The sequence below is a fragment of the Vidua chalybeata genome, chromosome 15 (genome assembly GCF_026979565.1).
Source record: "Vidua chalybeata isolate OUT-0048 chromosome 15, bVidCha1 merged haplotype, whole genome shotgun sequence".
NCBI lineage: Eukaryota > Metazoa > Chordata > Aves > Passeriformes > Viduidae > Vidua > Vidua chalybeata.
Genome location: NC_071544.1, coordinates 9,657,330 through 9,682,388, shown reverse-complemented (window position 1 = coordinate 9,682,388; position 25,059 = coordinate 9,657,330). Strand labels below are relative to the sequence as shown.

General features: G+C 46.7%; 1 protein-coding gene across 1 annotated transcript; it reads right to left on the bottom strand.

The window, feature by feature from the left end:
- Window positions 1–2,719: 2,719 nt before the first annotated feature.
- Window positions 2,720–24,462, bottom strand: TGFBI (transforming growth factor beta induced). Its single transcript, XM_053956894.1, has 17 exons — window positions 24,305–24,462; window positions 19,995–20,093; window positions 13,436–13,500; window positions 12,426–12,583; window positions 11,321–11,485; window positions 10,494–10,640; window positions 9,660–9,801; window positions 8,902–9,114; window positions 8,626–8,763; window positions 8,240–8,385; window positions 7,940–8,076; window positions 7,297–7,427; window positions 5,301–5,425; window positions 4,288–4,390; window positions 4,010–4,089; window positions 3,601–3,625; window positions 2,720–3,435 (listed from the first exon to the last, which is right to left on the bottom strand). The coding sequence occupies exons 1-17, from the start codon at window positions 24,412–24,414 to the stop codon at window positions 3,380–3,382; spliced, it is 2,040 nt and encodes a 679-aa protein (XP_053812869.1). The 5' UTR covers window positions 24,415–24,462; the 3' UTR covers window positions 2,720–3,379.
- Between the last annotated feature and the right edge of the window lie 597 nt (window positions 24,463–25,059).

Genomic DNA, 25,059 nt, shown 5'->3' with positions numbered 1-25,059 from the left:
TCTGTTCACTGCTCCAAACCTGAAGCACTGGGGCTCCTCTGGCTCAGGAGCGACCCACGAGCAGCAGCCTGGCCGTGCTGGCATCATTTTGGGACATAGAGCACACACTTAAAAGCTGTATTTTTCCAAAATGAATTTCTGCATGCATTTAATTACTTTGCTTTACTGGAACTACTGCAAATGAAGGAATCATTATTCTAAAAAATAAACAAGGGCAGCTGCACATCCCTGCAAATTCTCGATAGAAAAACACCCTTGACTCCTAAGGAGGGAAACACAAGATTCTCCTCTAAAAGACTCTTATTTGGTCTCAGTTTGCTGTTTTTGCCCCAGTCCTGAAGGGAGTTCCTGCGGAGCACAGACGTGGTTCAAGGTCATGGTGACGTTCAACCACATCCTGGGTTTCATGTGGAAATACTCTGACAAGACTGAGAAAGCAAACCACCCTGGTGCAGCATGGCTCTGTGCTGAACACCCCAGTGCTGTTTGTCCCTGAAGGCCAGTCCTAAATGCTGCTCATCCCAAGGCTGCCCCAGCCCTCACTCAGCAGTTTCTGAGTCGGGCTTTGCTTCTTCCCTTCCCTGAGTGTTATCTGAAGACTCCTGCAGCTCTGGGAGGGGATGGGTACCCAGGGGGGTTCCAGCTCCTCCATCACACCACAGCCCTTGGCTGGGACATCCCTCAGGTTCCCACACCCAGCTGGGCCCATGGGAGCTCTCTGCCCCTTGGCAGCACTTCCCCAGGGAAGTTATGTTTTGCCTCAGCACGAGCAACTTCCTTCTTTCTTTCACTTCCACCTTTTATCATATTTAAAAAATATTAAAAATATTTCTTTAGAAAATGACAAATAAGTTTTTATTCCCATCATTTCAGCACTCCTCATTTCCCTATCTTTCAGCTGCTCTCCTCTTGCTTCATCCCTGGGCACCCCTTGAAGGCTGAAGCGTTAACATCTCGCTCCCCTTGGTGGAATAATTGGCAGCACTCACCCTCACATCACTGAATAAGGCACAGTGACAAATCCATGGGGAAAAAATATCCCCAAAGTGTCACTGAGTCAAAGCAAGGGATACAGTCCCTACTGATCAACCCAGACAGCTCAGCCACTGATCAAATCCATCTGTGTATCCCTCCCTGAGCACAGAGGGATGAGAAATCAATTTGGAGCAGGGTAAGCATTAAGAACTCTCAAGAGTTTCCACCATGAGCTGTAATCTGGAGACACCAAAATCCTGGGGAGCTGCCCAGCAGCCTGTGGGAAGGCACCCTGTGATGGCTTCCCAGGTTGTAGGATCCCAGGGAAATGACAGAGCCAACACAGCAGGGAGAGCAGCCCCCACCCACAGCACTGTGGGGGCTGCTGCTGGCACCCCACAGCAGCTCAGACGATGGAACAGGCAGCAGGAGTGAGGGAGGGAGCCCTGCCAAAGGACCAGGGAGAATAAGCAACAGGAGAGAGCAAAAAGGGAATTGGACTGAAAGGATAATGCACCTTTATCTACTGGAAACTGCCGGGACTCATAAACCTGGTGACCCCCCAAAAGCAAGCCTAGCAAAGGCAGGCCACACAAAAAACACAAAGAAGACCATCACCCCATCACCACACCTAATACCTGCCCAGGAACCATGGAGTGGAAAGCCAGGGCTGTATTTCCAGGAGATGAAAACTGTTGTTTCAGCAGATGGGACTGCTCATGGTTATTAAGCTCATCTAAGCGGTTTCCCCTACTCCTGTCTACTCAAGTGGCTTCATTTTTCAATGAAACAATTATTCACCAAGCCAGATGCCAAGAAGCTATAAACAAGGGGCTCTCACCTGGATGAGGAGCAGACCTACTTTCCACCTTTCCAAGTTGTGAGGACTTTATATCTCTCAATTATGAAGGAAGAAAAAATAAAACAGCAGATTTGACATAGCTTTCCCTCTTTTTCAGGCTTTGGAAGGAGCAGTAATTAGTTTAACAGCAAGAAGCTGAGCCTCCCCCAAAATCCAGTCCCCTGATACAACTAATCTGCCTTAGGTTGCTGGGATTAGGTGGCTGAAAGTGTTCCTCCTCAGCCTGAAATACTAGGACTGTATCATGCCAGAAAAATAACAAATAAAAATGAGGGGGGTGGGGAGAGGAGTCATGAAGAAGAGAAATAAAAAAAGAGATAAAAGAAGAGCTGGGTATTTTTCACACATTTGAGTTATGCAGATGACTCCAAGCATGTGGGATTTCAGTTTGGGCTATTAATAGAAGGAGAACTATCAGGGTATTTCTCTGCCAGAGCAAGCAAAACAATCGGAGTCTTTTGTGTTCTGCACTTGACACCCTCTTTCTCTTTTTTGCCTCCTACTCCTGGGTTTCACCAAGGTAATAACTACCAGGGAGTGAATCTAAAGCCATGATGGGGAGTGAATGCTGTTGGCAGCACGGAATGTGGCACTGAGCTCCAGCTGCCAGCAAAGGTGGCTGAGCATCCAGCAGGAAGGATGTGCATGGCTGTCCTGTGCTCCTTGGAGAGTGCCAGTGACTGCTCATGAAAGCACCAGCAAAAAATGATGCCAGGCCAGGATCAGAGAGAAGAAGTGCTCTGCCATTCCACTCAAATAACTGTTAGACCCATCAATGTTGATCCAGCCAAATTTGATTCCCCTTCTTCCCAATGCTCAGGTTTGATCACCTGGTGCCATCAGACAATTCAAACCAAGCAAAAACCCAACCAAGCACTGTCATCACTTTTCATATTTATATTTTTGATTTTATTTTTAATTTTTATTAAAAAACAACCATTATTAAAAATTAATCATTTACTGGAAGGCTTCAGCCAGGGAGAACTCTCATTTTAAATCTCATGAACAAAATGCAGCACAGTTATAACCCATAGGCAAAAAAAAGACCCCAGTTTAAAAAAAAAAAGAAAATACTTCAAACCATAGCTTATAACTATGCAATTTTCTCAATGTCAATAGAGAGAATTTTGTTAAAAGCCTGTAGATCAGAATTTCATGGAAGACTTTTAAAATCCAAGGGAAGAAGGAAGGACATGCTTGTTTAAAAAAAAATAAAAGGCCCTTGGATGTATCTATCAAGTCCAAAAAATTGAAAGTTGGAATAATTTTATTTAAAAAAGAAACAAAACAAAAATGAAACAAAACAAACAAAAAACCTCAAAACATTTCCTTGGTCTGGGAACTTTAAAGTCAAAACCAAATAAAAATGGTCTTAAAATATATACATATATATGGCTTTTCATTTTTCCTATCCATTTCATTGCAAACAAAAATAAATTTAAGGGTGGTATTTGGTTTTTAAAAACGGTTCTGTCCTTCTCTTCAGCTGTCAGCCAGAGTGGATGGGATGGAGGCACTGACTTGTGGTTGTTCACAATGGGCTCAGAGTCCCCCCGAGTTCTCTTTCATCCTCGCCAGTATCCGGGAGTAAACAGGAGCTGCCAAGGAGAAGAACAAGTTGGGTGGGCAGACACAAACCATCCCCCTGCCCCTCTCCTCCCAGTCATGCTGCATCTTGCTTAGAGCAAGAGAACACAAGAAACCTCTCTTTAAGGGATGGGGGACACATGGAAATTAGAAATGAGCTGGAGAAGTTGTTTTACCTAGTCGAGGATTCCTCTGAGAAACCTGCATGGAAAGAAAGCACAGGGTTTGCATAAATGCAACACTCCAACAGCCATAAGAACAGTTTGCATGTCAATAGAGTTATCCTTAAAAAAAAGGATCTCCAAAAGCTATGGATGGGTGGCTCTTCATTATTGGAAGCTGATATATAATAGTACCATGCCAAGGTTACATTCACAGTGTGCTGCAAACTGAAGCTTTGTGTCACAAAATGTATTATTATTTCTTGTATTATTAAATCATGCAAGAAGAGAGGGTGGATCATTCCATGGAACACATACACTCACTTTCCTTAGAAGTCAGCATATGAATGTGACATGATCTTCCAATAATTACTATCAAAATGTGATTTCAGCAGTTTTACAGTGAGAGGTTTTTCCCTTTTACCTTGGATAATGCAGATGCCTGTTTGAAGATTTCTAATGCGGGATCTGCAGGCTCGTCACCTCTTTCTTGTGGCCTTGAAGCTAAGGGTGGGACATTGAGAGCATTGAAATACTTGTCAGAGCATGCAGGCTGCTTCCTTCCACTATTTTCTGCTGAAAATCCCACAACAGACTAATCTCTCCTCACCAAACTGAAGCAATTGCCCCATGTCCCCAATCCCTCCCAAAGCAGTTTTGCTGTAACAAGGTTGCTCTGGACATTTCTCGCCATGGACCTACCCTGTGGCTGTAAGACAGAATTCACAGCATAAATGACACCATTTGTGGCCATGATATCACTTTCAGCAACAGGCTCCTTGTTGATATGTATTACGTTGTTCTTCTGTTCAGTAAAAGAAAAAATAAAAATGTAGAAGATGAGAATCTTCTGTTACTTCCAATGTTATTTAAAAAAAACATTCACTTTGCATTCATTCATATACTGGATGGCTGAGGGCATTTTCATTCCTCTTGCCAATTAAGGAGACTATAAAGACAAATTGTAGCCCGAGCAGTTTGTCCTGGAATGGCTGGCAGGCTTTGGACTGCCTCAGTGCAACTGGCTGGGAATGCTGTCCCATGGCAGCAGAGCACATCCACCAGCACCCTGCCAGGGGGATGGCTGTGGAGATGGGACTGGGACAGGGCAGAGCAGTCCTGGACATGGGAAGAGTCCAGGATGCACACTGGCCAATTCAATGCACTTGGAAACACAGTCCCTTCCATTTTTTTTTCCCATTGTGTTTTCTTATGCATAGAGTGGGCCGTGACTGCTTATTTTCTGAAATTATTTTTTTCCTCAGTAGAGGATCCTACATTCCCTTATGTAGTGCAGAGATTTTGAAATGAAATTATATATCTAAATAAACTCTGCTGCGCTAAAGGAGCCCATGCAGAGATCATTTTCATTACACAAAAAGATATGTTAGCTGAACAAGCTATTCATTTCATTTATTTATGTTTTTCCCCCCATGACTCAGAGTTAAATTTATAGCAGCTCCTGGAAATCATTTACAACTGGTCTTCTGGGGAGAAAGCTGAAGCAAACCACATTTCATTCTTCCAGCCTGTTGAACTGAACGATGGCAACAGTCCCTCCAGTACAGCCCAGAAAACACTGGTGGCACCGTGCACACATTCAGGAGATGCTCCCACACCATCCAAATGAGCACAGACATGCTTTGGTCCATGACATGGATGACCAAACACTGGACAGCCCTGCTGACCACAGAAGCCCATCTGAGGTGACTCACCATGCTGACTTCCAGTTTGTCTCCCTGCATGGATTTCAGCCTCACCAGGGCGGTGACCGCGCCGCTCACCAGGATCTCGTCAGCCACGTGGAACTTGAGGATGTTGGCAAGCTCCTTGGCATTACCTGCAGGAAGAAAACCTTTACATCTGCAAACCAGCATCAGCAATTGCTTCCCATATCTCACATGCTGGAATGGAATTACTTGGAAAACACCACAATTGTCTGAAAGTGTGAAGAACAATGTAAAATTGAAACAATAAACCAAAACCAAAAAGTAGGCAGAAGGACCGGGTATGGGCAGGTTCCCAAATCCAGAAGGACACTCTCCCAATGTCCCACCTTGGTACCTACCAAGCCTGCCCTACACATGAATTCTCTCTTTCTTGTGTTTTCATCCCTCATTCTCTCACTGTGCCAAGTGAGAACCTGCTTCTCAGAATGAACCTGCTTCTCTTGCTGCTTTCACTTCCCAGGGAAGTCTGGGATGGGGTGGGGAAAGACCCATGTGAAATAAGGAAGCAGATAGGGCATTCTGGTATTTTCAAATGTCACCAAGGCCAGTGTCACTCGGCAGCAATCCTCACAGCTGGGTAAGAAGGGGAAAAGTGCAGGAGAAGTGACACTAATGCCTCATGGACTGATGGCCTGATACCACCCCACCCCACTGAGTCTCTACTCATACAGCTGTGCTTTGAAACAGATTTTAGGAAGATAAGGTGCTTTCCCTGCACCATCTGTTTTCCAGAAGAGGTGCTGACATGCACAACACAGGCCAGTAGCACTTCTTCATCTTCTCCTTCAGAGGACACAGGGCCACTGACAAGCCACACAGACAGACAGAGTCATGGACAAGCCCTACAGACAGCTAGTGCAAAGGTGGCCTCCATCCACAAGGCAGCTACCTCAGCAAGGGGGACATTTTCTTTCAATGCTCTCAAAGACTGTATACAAGCTTTTTTCCATTATGGTTTTCCTAGGGTGGCCATAGTTCACTCTGCACATCCTCACCAGCACAATCTACTTCTTCATCAGAGGCATAAGCTAAACATTTGTGTGAGAAAAGAACATCTGAAGTGTCTACATCTGGGAATCTTCATTCCTGGAGCCATTTACAATGGCTGCAAAACACTTCTGAAATATTTATATATTAAGCGTAAGACTGGACTGATATTACTGGTTCCTTATCCCTGCACTTAAAAGGATAACCAGCTACCACGGGCAGATGCTTCCCAAATTATGACATCAATGTTTGGCTGGGTTTTAATGACAAGAAGACATTACATTCAAATACCTGACATTGTTTCCAACCACAACCAGTTTTCAACATGAACAAAATAAAAGATCATGCTGCTTATCCAGAAGGGAGTTATTAAACATCCCCGTGCTTTTTTCCACACCCAGCCTGCATGCCTTTGCTTTTCAGGATACTGGTCTTCATCTGAGCTAGAATGGTACATTGTTGGCTTCCCAGGATTAGACTGGACCTCCTGCTTTGTCCATGTACATGGAAAAGGAGAAACAGCCCCAGCCTTTTATTACTTAAATTTCATACAGTGTAACTTGAGGCTGTATGTGGATCATGTCTTCTCTTTGCAAAACTTACTGCAGACACCCTGATCCTGTGTTGTCTAGAGTCACATTCTCACTTCTTTTATCCTTGAAAAAGGCAGAGGCCTCACTGGTTCTTTTAGAAATATCTGGGAGTTATCTCACTTATACTACCAGTACAGCCAAATTAAAAGTCACAGTGAGTTTATGACACACACTACAAACATATCTTCCAAGAACACAGGCAGTATAAGCCCCACTTGGGGAATTCAGTGCCACTCTCTGCATCCTCAGCTTCTGCTCATACAATCCATTGGGTAGGAAGTTCATGCTTCCAACAGACAGAGCTAAAGAATGAGATACAGCAGAGAAACTTGGCCATTCCTCCTGGTATCACAGCAGTCACACACAGCAGCTCATCCCCTAAATGTTCTGGAGATGCTCACCCAGCAGTTTGTTGAGCTCCCCCTGGGGCATGGCTTGGAAAGCTTCGTTTGTGGGAGCAAACACTGTGAAGGTTCCCGGCCTGTTCAGGTTCTCTGTCAGCCCTGCAGACTGGATTGCAGCCACCAACGTACTGCAAAGCAAACATGCATCAAATGCTTCACTGCAAAACACTTCTCTGGTCAGCAGCATGCTGGGTTCAAGAGAGAGCTGGGGAGTTACAGTTGTGAAATCCTGCTGGGGTCCAGCAAATCAAATAGCCAAAATGGTGGTTAGGGAGGAAATGAGCCTGTGGAGTCCAACCAGAACATCTGAGAAGTGGCAAAGCAACCTGGGAGTGCTGACTCCGTGGGGACCAGATGGTATGGGGAGTCAGAGAGGTCTGGCTACAGTGGATCTGATGGGCAGAGATGGCTTCAGAGACAGATTCTTATGGTATTAAGGGAACCACTTATTCTTGCCTCACAGTTGATTGAGGGTTATTTGAAGTTTCACTCCCTGTAATTTAGAGAGGCCATGGTTTTGGATGATCCTTCTATGCTGAAAAAACATATACATTGTCATGACTACGACCCATATTAAATATAAACTGCTTTGGCAGCTGTTCTGATTCTAACTGGCACTTGGGAAGAGCAGAAAGGTCACCTGAAGCGATGGTCTGCCTTGAGAACATCCATCACTGAGCCTGTCGGAGGAGTCAACATTTTGTCCACACTAAAGAGGGTCCCAAACCTTCCCCTCTTGTCATGGGCAGCAATGCAGGCGTTTTCAATGCAAAGGTTCTGCAAACACAATCACAGAAAAGAAGGCTTCATTAGAATATGCTTCAAAAGAGAGATGTTGGTACTTTCCACAATGCTCTTCCACTTTTTACACGATAGCTGTAGCATTAGAACACTGAGCATCACCCAGCCCCACAGAGCACAGCACATGGGGAGGACTCACATTGCGGTACACGAAAACTCTCAGCTCCTTGTCCCCCAGGGTCTGCAGTTTCTGTCCATGATACAGGTATTTAGAGGAGAGCTGGTCTTTAACAATGTGGTTCAGAAGCAAGTTTCTCATGTTGCTGTCAATAACAGGGAGTCCATCTACAGCAAAAAAGCATGGAAAGAACCAGTGATTCACTTTAAATGGCTATTGAGACACTAAAAACCATTCAAATACAGAGCATTATCCACATCAGTTTTAAATTGTAAACCTAGATGCCACTGCCTCAAGGCATTTGAGAGAGGATTTGCATATTTGTGCACTGAAATTTGGCTGAAAACTGTTTGAAGGAGATCTGTGGCCCAAATTGATGGAAGAAAGGGATTTAATCCCTGGTTTACCTTTGAACACATTATTCACTGGGGCAAGGAGGGTCACTTGCTCACTGCCAGTTAGATGAGAACTGAGACCAGCTTGTCTGAAAAGGTCTGTAGACTTGGAAACTTCAGATTCTTGTGCCAACTCAAACACAGTCTTAGCTGAAAAGAAAAGCAACACATGGTAACCTTGCATTAAAGGTTATTCACTCATCACTATGCCCTCTTAATCCAGGATTTCCTTGGCAAAACAGACAAAAGACAAGCAGCAGAAAGAATGCTGCAGAGAGGCACCAGTACCTGAGTCTGGGATCAGCAGCTCATTAACAAAGTGTACAACGCCGTTGGTTGCCAGGACATCCTTGTTGGCAATGATGGGCTTCCCATTGAGGGTCAGCTCTTCCCCACTGCAGCCCACATCCAAGGTGGTTCCTTCCAGAGTCTCCATGGTCAGGCCAGCAATGATGGCCTCAGCACACATGGCTGACTTCAGGATGTGATGGTTCAGCAGGTCTGTGAGAGAGAAGGGTGCCTTAGTGAGCTGCAAAAACCAGCTATGAAAGTATTGCAGCTTTCAGGGATCCTGTTCAGTGGCCAGGGTGTACTCCATAAAATGCAGTCATTTTTAAATTGAGCTGATTTTAATTCCACAGCCTGTGAAATAAAATGCCTAAAAAGAGTCACTTTTTATACACTTCTGCCAACTTCAAAAGGCTTAATGTGGATACTTGACTCACTTATCAGGGGAAGTTACATTGATTAGATTTTACTTTTCTTGCATCTTTCTGGATCAATAGAAATCATCACCGCAAAAAGTGGTAAAAGAAAACTCAGAAAAGGGACAGCTTCAGCTCCCTCATCCATATCTGCTATGTCTACACATCAACAACCAAAGGGAGCTTGGCTGTCCAGTTAAAAAAGATGGATTCTGTCACATTTGTTTAGTGCAGCTATTATCAGAGGGTATCAAGAACTGTTGACTTGTCCTTGAGAAAAAATTTAGAAGAACTGAAAAATACTCTTCAGTCTCTCAATAGCCTCAGTAAACAAGCACTTACCCCTCAGGGCTTCTGGGTCTCCCAGGATCCTGTTCAGTGTTTCTCGTGGGATCTTCTCAAAGGCCTCGTTGGTTGGAGCCAGGAGTGTGTACTGGCCTTGGCTTTCCAGCAAGCTGCTGAGGTCAGATGCAGCCACAGCAGTCTTCACAGACATAAGGAAAGAGGGAAAAACACATTCAGCCAGAATACAAAGGTCAGGAACTTTGTCCAGGGACACACTAAGGGCCAGACTTATTAAGGCTTTTATAATTTCAGAGGACTTAAAAAAATTCCTGAATAGCTTCATTCAGCACTTTGGTCCCTTTAAAAATTTGACCCACCCCCACGGTTCTCTGGTGTTCCAGAAATTTGAGTACAAGAGCCCTTTTTTTGGCAAGACTGAGAGCTAGTTTGAATACCCAGATATGCCTGGAAAGGCTCACACTACTTCCAGTGAATAATTCAGATCAGAACCCACAGCTGGCTAACTGCAAATCCCCTGTGCATTTTCCTTAATTTGGCAAATACCAAGGCAAATAAAACAGGACACATCAAATTGAAACAGTTAACGTCTCCAAAGGCTAAGACTGCCCTACAAGAGTGAGGAGACAGACTCAGTCTCTCTATTTTTTGAGCAGCCATAAAAGGGTGGCAATTATTGCCATAAAACCCTGTTTGCACTGATAGAAAATGCTTCTCTTCCTAAATCAAAAGGAGCTACATTGGTACAAGGATTTCATCAGCAGCTCCAGGGTCACAGCGCAAAACACTGGCAAAGCTCTTCAGGACAATTCACTGGGAGTGGGATGCCTGAGCATCTCTAAGGAGACGTGGAGCAGCCATGTGTTGACTGACCCGAAGGGTTTCCAGGCTGTCCTCAGTCTCAATGATCTGCTGGATGGTGTTGGTGGTGGTGGCGATGACTTTGTCGATGACATGGACCACGCCATTGGTGGCGTGGTGGTCGGCTTTCAACAGCCTGGCACAGTTCACAGTCACAATCTGCAGAGGGAAAGACCCATGGGCGTTACATGCACTAAAACCAGAAGGTAAAGCAGCCCCTGCTGCTTTTCTATTTCAAATGCAGCAAGCACTTGATTGAGTCAGCAAGAGCAGGAGTTGTATTTCCTTAAAATACACACCAAAAGTGAGAATGTTCTATCAAGAATGTTTGAAATATTTCAAGCTTAAAATGCTTTGAAAATCATCAGTGGTTTTGTCTACCCTCAAGACCAAGAAAGTAAGCCAGAACCAATACTTGGGCAAGCAGTTACATGATAGCGTGGGCAACTGCCCTGCAACAGCACTGAGGAGACCAGCTGCTTAAAAATATTCTTTTCAAACTCCTTTATAGTATGCATTTTGAATCAATAGCTGTCAACTTAAGCATACAGAGTCCTGGAGGTCCCAGGACAGTGTAGGAGCTGCAAGGCAGCTGGAAAGCAAGCCTGCTGTGGGTAGGTTTAATATGAGGAAGAACTTCTTTACTGCAGGTGACCATGCACTAGAACAAGTTTCCCTGAGAGGGTGTGGCATCTCCCTCACTGGAAACATCCAGAACCATGTGGCACAGCCTTGTGCCGTGTGCTCTGGGACAACCCTGCTTGAGCAGGGAGGTTGGACCAGGTGACCCACTGCAGTCCCTTCCAGCCTGAGCCAGGGTGACTCTGTGAATGCCTTACCCCGTTGGGATAGTGGTGGATCTGGATGGGCAGGTTCTGGTACATGGAGTTGAGTGTGGTCCCATGTTTCAGATCATCCGTGAGGACCCGTTTGTCCACCATGTGGTAGCGGAGGGCGTTGAGCAGCTCAATGTTAACGTTACTCACTAAGGAATCCAGAGTTTCCTGAAAATCAGAAAAATCAATTCTTCAGTACTGAGTGCAATTAGGCATCTGTTAGAGAGTACCAGGAGGTCTGGCTGCTCCCAGGGTGCTCCCAGCGTGGGGGTGTGGGCATGAATATTAAGTGATTCATTCAGCCTCATGCCATTTGTGTAAATTAAGAGCTCAGCTTTCTCAAATCTTTATCTTTTGCCTTACAAAAGCAGCCAAGAGCTCTGACACCCAGTCCTTGTCTCACAAAGGGATGATTGCAGCTCCAGAGTGGGATCATTGCATTGAAATGAGCAGTTAAGGCAAAAGGGCCACTGACAAATACACTTAAAGACCTTTCCCAATAGCATCATCCCTGCAAGGGGCTATGCTGGGGCATTTGGGACAGAAACTTGGCAGTGGTGAGACCCATAAATATCCCCCCTCCCTGCCCTAGTAGTTGTTTGTGTTCACAGGGATGCTCAGCTGGGATGGGAGCAGCAGCAGGACAGCAGTGACCACTTCAGGAGGGGAATTATCACACGACATGGAAAGAGAAAATCAAAATGAATGTAAAGGAAATGTGTATCTAATTGAGCACGGGACACAGTCATGTGGGACTTACTGAGGCTCCATCTGGGACTGGCTATTTGTACAAATTAAGAACAAACAGAATGGCAATGTAAGGGTCAACAAGAAAACTGGTAAGTGATGGGAAGCTTCTTGCTGCAGGTCTCAGTTCAATCTCTAATGGTAACAGGCAGGGAAAGCTGAATGAGGGGATTTCTACATCCACATCTCTGGTGATGGGATCCTTCAGAAGCAAAGCTCTGGAGCTGATGAACCAGTACAATGAAAACCATCCTGGAAATCCACAGTCCTTCCTCTATCAGTACTATGTCTGTCCTGCCAGACCCCTGCAGAGCTGGCTCTCCACTAGGGAAAATCAGAGGAAGCAGAGGAATTATCTTACAGCAGACAAGGATGCCCAGGCCTCGTTACTGGGAGCAAAAATTGTAAAACTTCCGGGTCCTTCGATTTCTGGCCTCAGGTTGGAGCGGTCGGAGTAGAGCTGTGTGGTGGCAGACCCAACTACTCCCAGGGTTTCATAGATGTTGGAAAGTGGCAGAGCTGAAAGAAGAAAAGGTTAAGTTCCCAAAAACATCATTCCTCCTTCTGGCTGAATTAAAGCATAGCTGGTGAGTTTGAATGGACTTATTCTGGGTTTATACAAATGTGATTTAGGCAAGCAAAGATATTGATTGCTTTCACCCAATCCTGTTTGTATTCAGGCTTTTGGGATTTGGTGTTGGACACTGCTGGTCTCAGAGTCCATTGACCAGCCCATGTGGTTAACTTGGAGGCATCAGACTTTTGTGGAATGAAGTGTTCTGAAAGCAAAATCAGAATATGACTTTCTTCAATAAACCCAGTTTATTCCCCCCCAGTATCAACTGAATTTTCTCCTAAATAAAATTTTGCTAACCCCATGCTTGCCAAAATGTTCAAGGCCAGGTTGGACAGGGCTTGAAGTAACCTGGTCTAGTGGAAGGTGCCCCTGCCCATGGCAGGGGCTGGAACCAGATGAACTGTAATGTGCCTTCTAATACAAACCATTCTATGAATCTGTGAAAATAAAAATGAGCAGAGATTGGCAGAGCTGTCTATTACTCTATCATTCCTCTGAATGAATTTCCAATACAGATATATTACTTGCTGGAATAAGTAGTTCCCTATGGCCTTCCCATGCTCGATTAAGTTCAATTACATCCAAGGTTCTAAGTTGTCTGGAACATTTAACATGCTTTGGAGCTGATCTGACTCTTGGCAGGTGCTCCACTGAGTCCATTTTGGACTTGTTCATGGCAATATTGTGCAGAAATTGCAAAAATCAAATCCACTTTGAGCAATTTTCTAACATTTCCCTTTACTAGGCAGCTGTATAATTTTAAGAAGTCTAAAAAATGTCAAACATATTTTTACCAGCTGGGCAGCCTTTTTCTCCAGGAACTTTTTCATATCCAGGACAGCACTCGTAACTGATTACTCTGCAATAAGAGATGGATACAGCAGATTAACCAGCAGTGTCTCACAGCTTTTTCTCTACTTGATATAATTCTGGGTCCATCCATATTGGGGATGTTTCCAAGCAGACTCTCCATTAGAAATACAGACTTCAACAAAAGACTAACCATACTTTCATCTCCGTCAGGGCTGCATGTTGCCAGTTTCTCCACAGAACAAAAGCAGACAAAATTTCTTTTCAAAAATACCCTTTTCAGGAGACTTTATACAAATGGTGGGTGGAAACTGATTCCACAGTCCCAACAAGACTGCCAGTGCTGGTTCATCTGGGCACATTTCCCATGGGATCTGGGGATCTCCTCGGCTGACTGCTGCTGTCACATCTCATCACTGTTCAGGCAACACCCGCAGCTCCACCGTGGCTGTGTGACCAAACCAGCCAAGTGTTTCCCTCTCTTTTCACCCTGTTTCAGTCCACCACCAGAAACTATTTGCTTACATATGGCAAAACCCACAAGACAGACCTGGAGGGAAAGGAGAACCCTGTTCTCAGGTATGTGCATTGGCACAAGGACTTAAGAGAAGCCCTGCCAGGAGAAACTCCACCAGGGGTGGGATGTGCATCCACAGGCAGCCCGGGCAGTACCACAGCTCAGCTGTGTCCCTGTGAGCAGCCTCAGAGAGCACTTCCTTCTGACTGGCAGCACTTTCCCCCTGTAAAACCAAAGGGGTCAGAGGCACCATCCCAGGCTGTCCTGCTGATTTGCAGACCCTGAATAAGCAAGAGCTGCCTGAAAACTGCATCCATCATCTGCAGCTCAATGGGAAACAATTGGCTTGATATTAAGAGGGAGAAGAAAAAAAAAAGAAAAAATGAAAAGGGAAAAAAAATCAATCCATAAGTTGCCTGCTTATTTCTCCCAGGGGATTCTTTTACCAATTGCTCTATGCTTGGTGTGAAAGTTACAAGGCCACCTGATTGATTGATTCCCAGGGAATAGGTGTTCTTCCAAGGACAAGCATTTCCTCTGTGCTCCTAGATGAATTTAAGCAAGCAGGATGCTCTATTGTTAAGGGTCAGCATACTCACTCAAAGAGAGAGGAAAATCCTCCAGCTTCAGATATTTGTCATCATTTTAACAAACAGTAGAAATGCCTGGGTTTTAATAGGGAATTCTTCAGGGTAATTAAGAGCCAGAAAGTGAAACAAATACCTGCTTTTGTGTGACAGAAGCAAATAAATTCTGTGTCACGGTTTCCTAAGAGAATTACAAACCAAACCCAGACTGATTGTCTAGACATTATATATTCCATGTGGGAAAGAGTTTGCCTAAAGCAATCCCTTCCTTTGACTACTGGAGATCTTAACACCCTGCTGCTCTGCTTTCCCAGCCCCCCTGTCATGTGTTCATTGGAAACACACACTTTCTCCCCCCACCACTTCCCTCCCCTACCTCCAATTTTGCTTTTTTTCACCCTAGAAACTAAATCCAGTCTAGACAGTTCCCTTGGTTCGGACCTGTAATCAAAGATGAAGAGCTGATTAAAGAGAAATCATTCCAAAGTGCTGATGAAGGCTTTAAAAGCCTTACTTATAGATCAACTGGAGATTAATGAGCTGCTTCAAAGGGGCAGGACATGGATGCAGACAGCCTCTGACACACTGGCTCAGAGCTGCCCCTGGTGCTTGCCAGGAGGGGAGGGCACAGGGAAGGGATGCAGATACCTGGTCAAGTGGAAGGTGTCCCTGCCCATGGCAGGGGGGTGGAAGTGGATGGTTCTTGAAGTCCCTTCCCAGCCACACCATTTTGTGATTCCATGACTGCACCTCCTGCTTTTCACTGGGTTTGTGGGCATCTCCAGCAGGAAGGGAAGCTCATGGCAAGAAGCACCAGGGCAGAAACGGGGCCAGCTCCACTTGGGCAGGGACTCCCTCGAGTCCCCTGTCTCACCCTCCCTCTGAAGGTGGCCTTCAGCATCACCTGGTGTGTGTCTGGCACATCACCATTCTGAGCTCTGCCAAACTGCTGCAAAGGGCCAGAGGAACACAGAGGTGCTCAGCCAAGGGTGGCACCTACAAGGAGCCAGAGATGAGGGTCATAAAACACAGCTTCAGCTTCACAGCTTCAGCTTCAGGCATTTGGCCTCCCATGGCTGGTGTGCCAGGTGGAAACAAAAGACCACTCAGCCCACACAAAGGCACCACTGAAGGGGTGGCTCAAGAGCGGCCCCAGGGCATGTCCCCAGCTGGTCCTGCAGCCACCTCCAGACCTCAGAGAGGAGCAGCAGAGCCGTGGCTGAAGGATGCTCTGCATCTCCGTGCTGCCTTCCCCCACACATCCATGGGGGAGGGAGGCTGCTCTTGACACATCCTGCTCCAGCTGGGTGAGAGCCACAGTCTGCTGCCCAGGGAGGAGAACTTCCCTTGAGCACCTCCCAGCCACTGCTCCACACCGTGGGTTCTGCACAAAAGCCTTTGGAATTGCCCAGTCCCTCCCTGCTTCTGCTGTCTGCTCAGGGGCCACAGCCCAGGCACCGGGACACAGCGGTGCCCGCGATGTGGATTAGCTTAGCACTGCCCTCACACAAAGGGCATTTGTCACCCACCCTGCAACGCCTCAACCACAATTTCCTGACCTCCTCAATGAGTAATTTCAAGTCAAATCTATAGTTTTTTAGCCTCTGGTTTTGAAACATTATTTCTTTAATGTCTATTTGTGTCTGCCTGCAGAAGAAAGCTCCTTTAGTTAGGCTTTTATTAGTCATTGTTCCACTGCTGTTGCAGTCTTAGGAGCTGAAATTAAATTTAAAGTGCATTTTTCAAGGTAATAAAAATAAGCTTAGGCATATATTAGTGAAAAAAGATCCATTTGTAATAATTTCCTGTAATAAAGCCCATATGTTTTGTTTTTCTAAAATAAGTGCCAGTAATTTTTTTCTAAACTGAGGAAAGTACATCACATGAAAAAAGGAAAGTTAATTTAAAAGGGGGAAAAAAAGGAATCTATTAATGGGGTATTCCTCAAAAAATAATCAAAACCAAAATTTATGAGTTGCCTTCATTCTCAAGACAAAACAGTGTGTGGAGATGAGTTTCATTGTAACCCCAACTCTGGAAGAATGAGCCCAGTGTACAAGGGAAGGAGGAAAATATAAAATACACAGGCAAAATGATGAAAATATACTCTTAATGAACTATTTCTTTGACTTTGGAATAACCAACAGTGGAAAGTTACCTAATTACCAAAACACTTTTGTCTCAGCACTCTTTGAAATCACAGCAGTGTCAGACTTCTTGCCAACTATCTTATCTCACTTCATCAGCAAAGATAAAAACTCTACATAAATCCTCTACCTAATTTATCTGTAACTGTGTGAGCCAATACTTCAGCAGAGAAAAAAAAATTTAAAAAGCAGATAAAGAGGTAGAAGTCTCCTTCTGATGCATGAATTAAAATTTCCATTGTGCATGAACAGCCCCAGTGGAGTTATTCCACCCTTGTGGGCCAGAAAATGCCTCCCAACCATCAAATCTACAAAGCCCCCAGAGTCTCCCCACCGAGGTGTAACCCCTGTGTTTGTGCCAGCAGCCACGGAGGAGCTCAGCACTGCTCCTGCTGCTCCCCAGGTCACTGAGCCCTCCCAGCCTGGAGCAGCACCCAAAGGTGAGGCACACTGAGCCAAGACTCCAGACCAAGCACATCTGTGTTTTTCAGGCTGGCTTTCCTTGCTGCTCCAGTCTCTCTAAGCCTCCCCATGCAGGATGTGATCCTTCCACAAGGAGTGAAGCTGTGCTACAGGCTGCAGCAACTGTTCTGCCTTCCTTGCTGGGGGATGAATTTCCCTGCTCAGAGCCAGCTCTGCAGGAGCTCAGCTTTGCTCCTCGGCAGTTCCTGCTCCCTCACTGACCTCCCTCCCACTACCTGTTTGAAAAAGTGCTCAGAGCAGGAAAAGGAAAGAAACCAAAGCAGTCAAACCTATCGTCCTAGAGCCAGGCATTTTCACCTGCAACACTCACAGCTTGTGGCACCACTGACCCTTCAACAAATACAGGGGAAAACAGCCAGGTCAAACGTGGTAGATGAGATGGGCCAAGTGTCTTCTCCCCAGAACTGCTGCTCTCAGGTGGGAAAAACCTTTCAGGAGGAGGAGAAAATGACCTTGCTTATGCAGCTCCACCATCCCCCCGGGGCTGATGGGGGATATCCCCCTGCATGTGAAAGGACCACCCACAGCTTTAGGAGAGGACTGCTGACTAGAGATCCCAAGCAAAGGCTGGATCTGCCCAGTTATGATAAATGTGCCAAATCCTGATTTTTTCTAGGATTTAAGGGTGTTCTCAAAACCTCTCATGGGCCAGCTTAGTCCAACAGGAAGGGCCAGTTTGGAGGCTCATGCTGAGCACCATCAGCTGTGCCCACCTGATCTCGTGGGTTCTGACAGCTGAGCACGCCACAGCATCAGACTCCTGACACTGCTGTAGGAATTTGACTGCTACAGCATAATGCATCCTGTCCTTTATAGCCCAAATGACTCCTGATTGCTTCCATATGCCAGGCACACCACGTCCAGTGGGAGCCATTCAAGCAAACATTTGTAATCAGAGCTGTCCCAGGGCCCCCCGGAAAATCTGAGTCAAGGCACGTGTCTTTTGTTCTGCACCAGCACTGCTAAAGGAGAAAGCAGGGCCCAGGCTCAGGAATGACTGGGAGGAGAGAAGACAATAACACCCATTGTGGAGATGATGTAAAGCAAAGAATAGTGAGCAAATTCTGTGGATAATGGAAAGATTACCTCATAGGTTAACATGCAGGTTAATGGTCTGTGTGCTTTTCTCTCAGTGATGCATCACTGGGTGAGACACTTGGGTAAAAGCAGAGAAAATGAGGTAGAAGAGATCACCCCGTCTCCTCAAATGAAATCATGAAATACTGCCAGATGCCAGTTATTCCACCTCCTCCTTGAGATAAGTGGATGGGTTTGTCTGTGCCAAATACAGCTGCACACTTGGTTTACATAAGGTTAGTTTCTCACTTGCTTCAGAGCTAAAGAAATCCATGGCTGGGCTGCTTTGCCTTTCAGTGACCACAGCAGCAGAACTCTCCCACATCCACAGCTGAGTCGTGTTTTCTTTGGAGACGTACTGAGCTACTCCGTTATCAGAAAAGGCAATAATGAAAGGCAACTTGTCCATTTCATGTCAAGAAGCACCATTATTCAGCCAAGATGACAGCCTGAACTCTAATCACCCAAGCTAAGCCTTTCCAAAATTTTGTTTGTAGAATTAAGGGGAGGGAATCTGGTTGCTTGTTTTTATATTATTGCTTCTCCCTTTTTTTTTTCTGAAAAGACAATTGGACATAAGGAAAGCAATGGTATATGCACACTACATGGTACAGGCAGCAATACATCCTCCTGAAGTACAGAATTTTCCTCCTTAGGGCAAATTCATGTGAAGTACAATGAAAGGCCAAAAGCTGTGCACAGCCATGTCTCCTGGTTTGCTTCCCTCCTCCCCACACCAGCAGCACACATGAATCCTGACAGCCAGGTGTCACAGCTAAACCAACAATGGCAACCCAATGCTGCAGTGAAGAACAGCATGTTGCTATAAATCTAATTACAATTTACACTGAGCCATAAGGGAAACAAATGAGATTATTTTCTTCTCTCTCTTCTTGACCCTGCAGATCCAGGATGAGACCTGACCCACAGCTCTGATCCCACAGCCAGGGCTGCTCAGGGAATCTTTGCACTGAGCCTGGGTGTTGTGATGGTCCATGCTGTGGGCCAGCAAGGGAGTCCAAAAGCCCAGCCTGGAGTACAGCAAGGAAAAGATTCTCTGCTCCTGCTCTACAGCCTGGCAGATAGTCAAGCATGCATAGCCTTAATTATCTGCTGACTGCATCTTTCAAAGGAATGTCCCGAGGCTGCTCACACAGATTCTTCATGCAACAGCTACTTGAATATTATTGTTTGCAATGTTAGACGTGGAATTGGCCTGCAAGTCTGATTAACTTTCCTGGTGGAGTCAGAGAGTGTTGGCTAAAGCTGACACCTCTTTCCATTTATTTGTTTTCCCTTCCAAAGCAAACAGATGGAGATGAATTTTACATTCTCTCCAATATCCATCAGCTTCAGGCTGCCTTTTTTCCCCTTTTTTATTTCTTAAATCTAGGCAGCATTGAGCCTATCATGGGGACAGACGGTACTAGAAAACATCTGGCACACACTTCATTACAGCACAGAGAGCTGTATAAGTATATATAGAAATGCAATTAGAATAAACCATCAGGGTTTACGTTTACGTGGCACTTTTCATTTTTAACATCAAAGTGTTTTAGAAAAACAAATATTTCTTAGGGGGTAAAAAGCTAAAACAATTTTTAACACAGACACATGTGACCCACACACCTTGGGCTCTGACATCCCACATCTGCTGTCTGCTTCTGCAGCCCAGCACCCACCTCCACAAGGGGGTCTTTGGGGAGACCCTGTCTGGCACTCAGAGACTTACGTGGACTTCCCGCAGATCTTCCTCTGGTACCACTGCTTGCAGTTGGTGAAATATTTCCTGTTGGTGCCGATCAGCTTCTGCACCGCGCACACGTTGGGGCTGCAGGGAACAGAGCAGGAGAGGGTCCTGTAAGCCTCCCTCCTTCCAATGCTGACCCCCAATGCACAGCCAGACCCCACCTGACAGTGCCTGGAAAGCCCTGCTGGGATGGCAAGGGAGGAAACCTTGAGAGCTGCAAGTCAACTTGCTCAATTTAGGCCTACAATGACTATGATGAAGTGGAGGAAGCAGTGAAAGAGATCTCTCCTGACTCTGCCAGAGTGTCTCTTTCTTCACTGAGTACAAATTCTTGACTTTTTTCCATGTTCCACCTCTCACCAAAATATAAAGAAATTAAGTAAAAATCCTTTGGTCAGAATTTCCATGGTGAGCATCTACTTAAAATTCAAAACTCAGATAAAACCCAAGAAAGTTATGCAATAATACAAATCCTTGCAAAAGAAACCATTATTTTATTATCTAGGACATAAAAAAAGATAAGACAGATATTGATCAGTCTACAGACTTGCATCAAACCCAGAACTCTGGCTGTATGATAGACTCAGCAAATTCTGGACATGGATGCTGAGCTGAATGAGGGGGAAAGGAGCAGTGGCACTGCTCTCCCCTGTTTCAACACACCAGATATGACAGCACAGATCAAGAGGGGCTGCACCAGCCCATAAGGTACCAAGAGCTCCTCCTTAGCCAAAAAACCTGGTGGCTGGTGTTCCACGTGTGAGTAACCCTGCTGAGAGCCGACTGCAGCCCTGCAGCTTTCTAAGAAGTGGTATCACCGTGAGCAGAGATGTGGTCAAGCTGGAGCTGGGAATTTCTCTGCTGCTGGTTTGGCCAGCACAGCATTTCCCTGCACTGCCTGGCTCACCATCTCTGTGGTTTGTGGCCAGCAGCCCTGGCCACGTGTGTAGGCAAAACGTGGTCAGCACAAAAAATATGATTTATGGATCTGGGTTGCAAGGCCATCAGCTGCCTCTGGGCTTGACCAGAGGTGTAACAAATGCTCAAGCAGGCTGAGGATGCTTAGCTCAGCTGAGGCTGGATTCCACCACCATGTCCCAGTTGCAGCAGCATCACTAAAAGTATGCACAGTATTGGCTGCCAAGCAGATGAAGGGAAAACAAATAATTAAGCAAAACACATAAATCATCACTTCAGCCTGTCAGAAGTGCTCTGTGCTGTCCAAGGCAGATTTTTCATTTGCACAAACAACACTCCCAATGGGGTCTGGAGATGCTCTTGTGAAGGTCTTGATGTGCTCAGGAGAACAGCCTGTGTCCCGCTGCGTCTGACCGAGGCGCTGCCCGCTTGTCCCCCAAAATGAACAAAAGCAGAGTTTGCAGCCCAACCACCAGGTCCTCCTGTGGCCGTGCTTACTTTTCAGCGGCATCCCAGAACGGGCCAGCCTGCCATCATTAGCATGAATTAACCTGAGGGTCTCCTATACGCTGGCTGACTCCAGTGCCAGCCTCCGCGGGAGCCTGGCTTGCCTTCAATGAGCCTTTGTTGGTGCGGCTGCCGCAGGGCCCTGCGTGTCCCAGGCACCTTCATCCTGCCCCGAGGGGAAAGAGAGGACCTGTGGGACCTGGGGAGACTCAGCTCATCGTTTCTCTTATTACTGCCACGTCCAGTAATGGTAGTTTGTTTCTTCATTAAAGGATTTCATTCCGTTTCTGTATATAAGGCAGGGAACAAGGAGCAAGAACCTACTGAAAAAAGGTTAGAAATCACAAAACCAAACTTTCAGCTGGTGCAAACTGGCCCAGACTCAGCAACTTCCAAGCCAAATCATCACTTAGAGAGACGTCTGTGCTCTCTGACTCAGCCCACCTTGGCCACCCGGCCCTGCCGTGCCGAAATATGGTTCCAATTACATCGAAATTCCAAACCTTGCCTCGATTTTAGCATCTGGCTGACGGCAGTGGACAATCCCTCTAATATTCATCTTGACAAGCCTGGCTACTGAAGGACTTGTTTGATCACTTCCCCCACATCCCCAGGAGCAGCCTGCCAAGAAAACTCTTGTGCCTCCAGGACAGTACTTAACTTCGTTGCTCCCTCCTCCCTGCCTGGGACTGCAGCTCTGCGGGGCTGCTCCTCCCTCCCTGACTTATGGGGGAAAACTTCTTTCCAGTTTTTCCTCAGTGTGGAAAAATCCCTGCTCAGGATTGTGTTATCAATGATTCCCGCAGGCACGCTGTAGTAGCGGCTCCCCGCATTGCATGTTCTGGTTCCTTGCCCAGTCTGGCTTAAAATTAATTTGTCAACACTCTTCCCTCTCCTCGTTGGAGTTCATCACCTCTGCCATGCCGTTCCCAGCCAGCCGCGCTGACTCCAGAATAAAACTGCCTATTGTTCCCCTTCAGCCAAAGCCTTTTGCTTGGCAGCAGCAGCTGGGAGCTGCTGGGACAGGGGCTGCCCTTGGGAAGTGGCTGAGAAAAGCAGGACTTAATGTACAGCCCCAGATACCTGCAATGGCTGTGGCCACAGCGCTCCCCAGCAGCACGTTGTGCCCACAAAGCTGGCTGGGTTTGGGAAGAACACTCCTACATTTTCATCTTCAAATGTTAATGTTCCTTATGCACTTTTCAGCTCCTCTCAATGACTTGAGCTGGTTCATTTAAAAAAAAGTTAATTAAGACGTACAAGTTTTGCTGTAGAGCCAAGCTCTGCCTCCCAACTCGCCCTCAGCTCAATAGGGGCATTGATGGTGTGGGGGATGCTCACAGCAAAGGGTGGCAGTGCTTGTTGCACATCCCTCTGGAGCTGGCTCCTGCAACACACCCCACATCCAGAATGTTTTTGGCTGGTTTTGTGCTGCTGTATCTCTTTGGCACATCATTAATCAATGCTCAAAATTCCAAGTATGTTCAAAAGTTAGCTTGGTATAAATCACTCTCTCCATCAGAATGGGAGCAGTGAGCAAAGAGCTGTGGTCAGCTACACTGGGTTTATCTCAACTCAGATGGAAGTTCTGGCATTCCAGTTCCTTGTGTTTTCCAAAGATCTCGGGCACCAGAGTGGACCAGAGTCACATCTTACCCAGTGCCTCTGGTAATCGCGCAGGGAGAAACGTAACAAGCTTCTCTCTGCAGAGATGAGTGCACTGCTTTACACCAGGATTGCCCTAACTTACTCAGCCTGAGCAAACTTCAATCTCAGGGCTATCAGCAGAACTATTTACTTCATTTTGCATCACACAGAAATGGTGAACAAGATTCACTGTATTTCTACGTAAATCACTGCAATTCTGGCATTACTGACCTATTACAAATAAATATCAGCTCAGAACTTGCCTGTTGGATTGTGTCCCTGATCAGGCATACAAACAACACATCCCTTGTCATAAATTCTGACCTAGATCCCTGCCAGAGAATGTATCAAATCGCAATATTTAAATCTTGGGAGTTTTTTTTTTTATTTAAAGCATTTCATGACCCTGCTTCCAGCAATGCACTTAAACAGAAGCTTCAACTCAATCACTGTCACCATCCTGAGAGATGGAAGCCAGCTGAAAGGTCTTTCATCCTTTTACCATTCCTAATTCTTAATACATTTTAAAAACACTGGGAACAACTATTAACACAGGGTTATTTTTCTGCCTATTAATGAAGACTCAAAGTACTCACTCTGTAACAGGCTGTGTATCAAGCAAGAGAGGTCTACATGCATTTTTCCATAGGCCTAATCTTGTAAGGTTTATGAGTAAATAAGTGATTATTTTTGTCAAGAAAACTTCTAAGACTAACTGAGGTTTCCAGCCAAAGAGTAAGTTGGTGCTGACTCCACAGAGACATTGAAGGGATTTTCCTTTTTTTTTTTTTCTTACAAATTAGTAAAAACTAGAATTCTTTCCATAAGATCTTTAATGGCTCAATATCTAGGGATTTTTATCCCCTTTTTCCTTAACAGAGATAGACTGATAAAGAAGCATTGAAGGGTCTGAACTGACATCTGCAACACTAAGTTTCGTGATGGAAAGGGGGAAAAGTTACCGAAAGAAAAAAGTTACCAGGGGATGAAAGAGAAGGAAACGAAAGCAGCGGTTGTTACCGAGAGAGCTCCCCACGGTGCCCGCACGGCCCCGGCTCGGCGCCGCCTCCGCGCCCGCACAAAGACCCCGCGGGGCTGCGCGGGACGGGCGGCACCGCACCGGGCGCATCCCCCGCGGCCGCCCGCTCCCGCCGGGACTCGGGCAGACGTAGGGAAAAAAGGGTCTCAAAGAGGTTTCCCCCCTCCCTGCCTCCCCTTACCCGTGCTGCCGGCCGCGGAGCCGGCTGTGCTGCAGGACCTGCTGGTACGGGGACTTGGCGGCGGCGGCGAGCCCGAGCGCCAGCAGCAGCAGCGGCAGCGGGCGCGCCATGGCCGGGCAGCGGGACGGGACCGGCACGGCACGGCTCGGCACGGCACGGCACGGCACGGCACGGCACGGCACGGCACGGCACGGCACGGCGGCAGCGAGCCCCGTTAAATGCGGCGGCAGAGCGGGGGCGGGAGCGGCCCCGCGGGGGGAGCGGAGCTGCCCGGCCCGGCCCGGCCCGGCGGGGAGGAGGGGAGAGGGGAGAGGGGCCGCCCCCCACCAAGGACATCCATCCATCCATCCCTCCGTCCGCCCACCGCCCTTCCATCCCTCCGTCTTTCCACACGTCGCTCCGTCCGTGCCCCGGGGACCCGCCGCGGCGGGGAGGGGAGGCAGACAGGGATGTTTTATATCCCCCTTCCCAGACCAGCGCTTCGTCTTCAATTTCTTCTTCATCCGGACTTTTTCCTTCCATCCTCCCCCACGTCGGGACTCAGAGCGGGTGTCCCACCGACTCCAGCCCCTCCGTGATCCCCCTGCCCGGGGGCTCCCCTGGTTTCAGCCCAGTCCTGCCCACGCAGGGCAGAGATGTCACCCGCGCTGCTGCCCCAGGTCCCCTCAGTGCCTGCCGGTGTCGACCCATTCCCAGCCACTTCCAGCACTGGCAGGGGTCACCCCTGGTAAGAGGTTTCTTGCTGCTTTTTTACC

Excerpts from the sequence above, each read along its gene's own strand:
- TGFBI (XM_053956894.1), bottom strand. The coding sequence starts at position 24,414 with ATGGCGCGCCCGCTGCCGCTGCTGCTGCTGGCGCTCGGGCTCGCCGCC. Across the intron at positions 9,802-10,493 it reads ACAGCCTGGAAACCCTTCGG|ACTGCTGTGGCTGCATCTGA; the intron begins GTCAGTCAACAC and ends ATGTCTGTGAAG. Across the intron at positions 7,428-7,939 it reads AAGGCAGACCATCGCTTCAG|TACGTTGGTGGCTGCAATCC; the intron begins GTGACCTTTCTG and ends TTTGCTTTGCAG.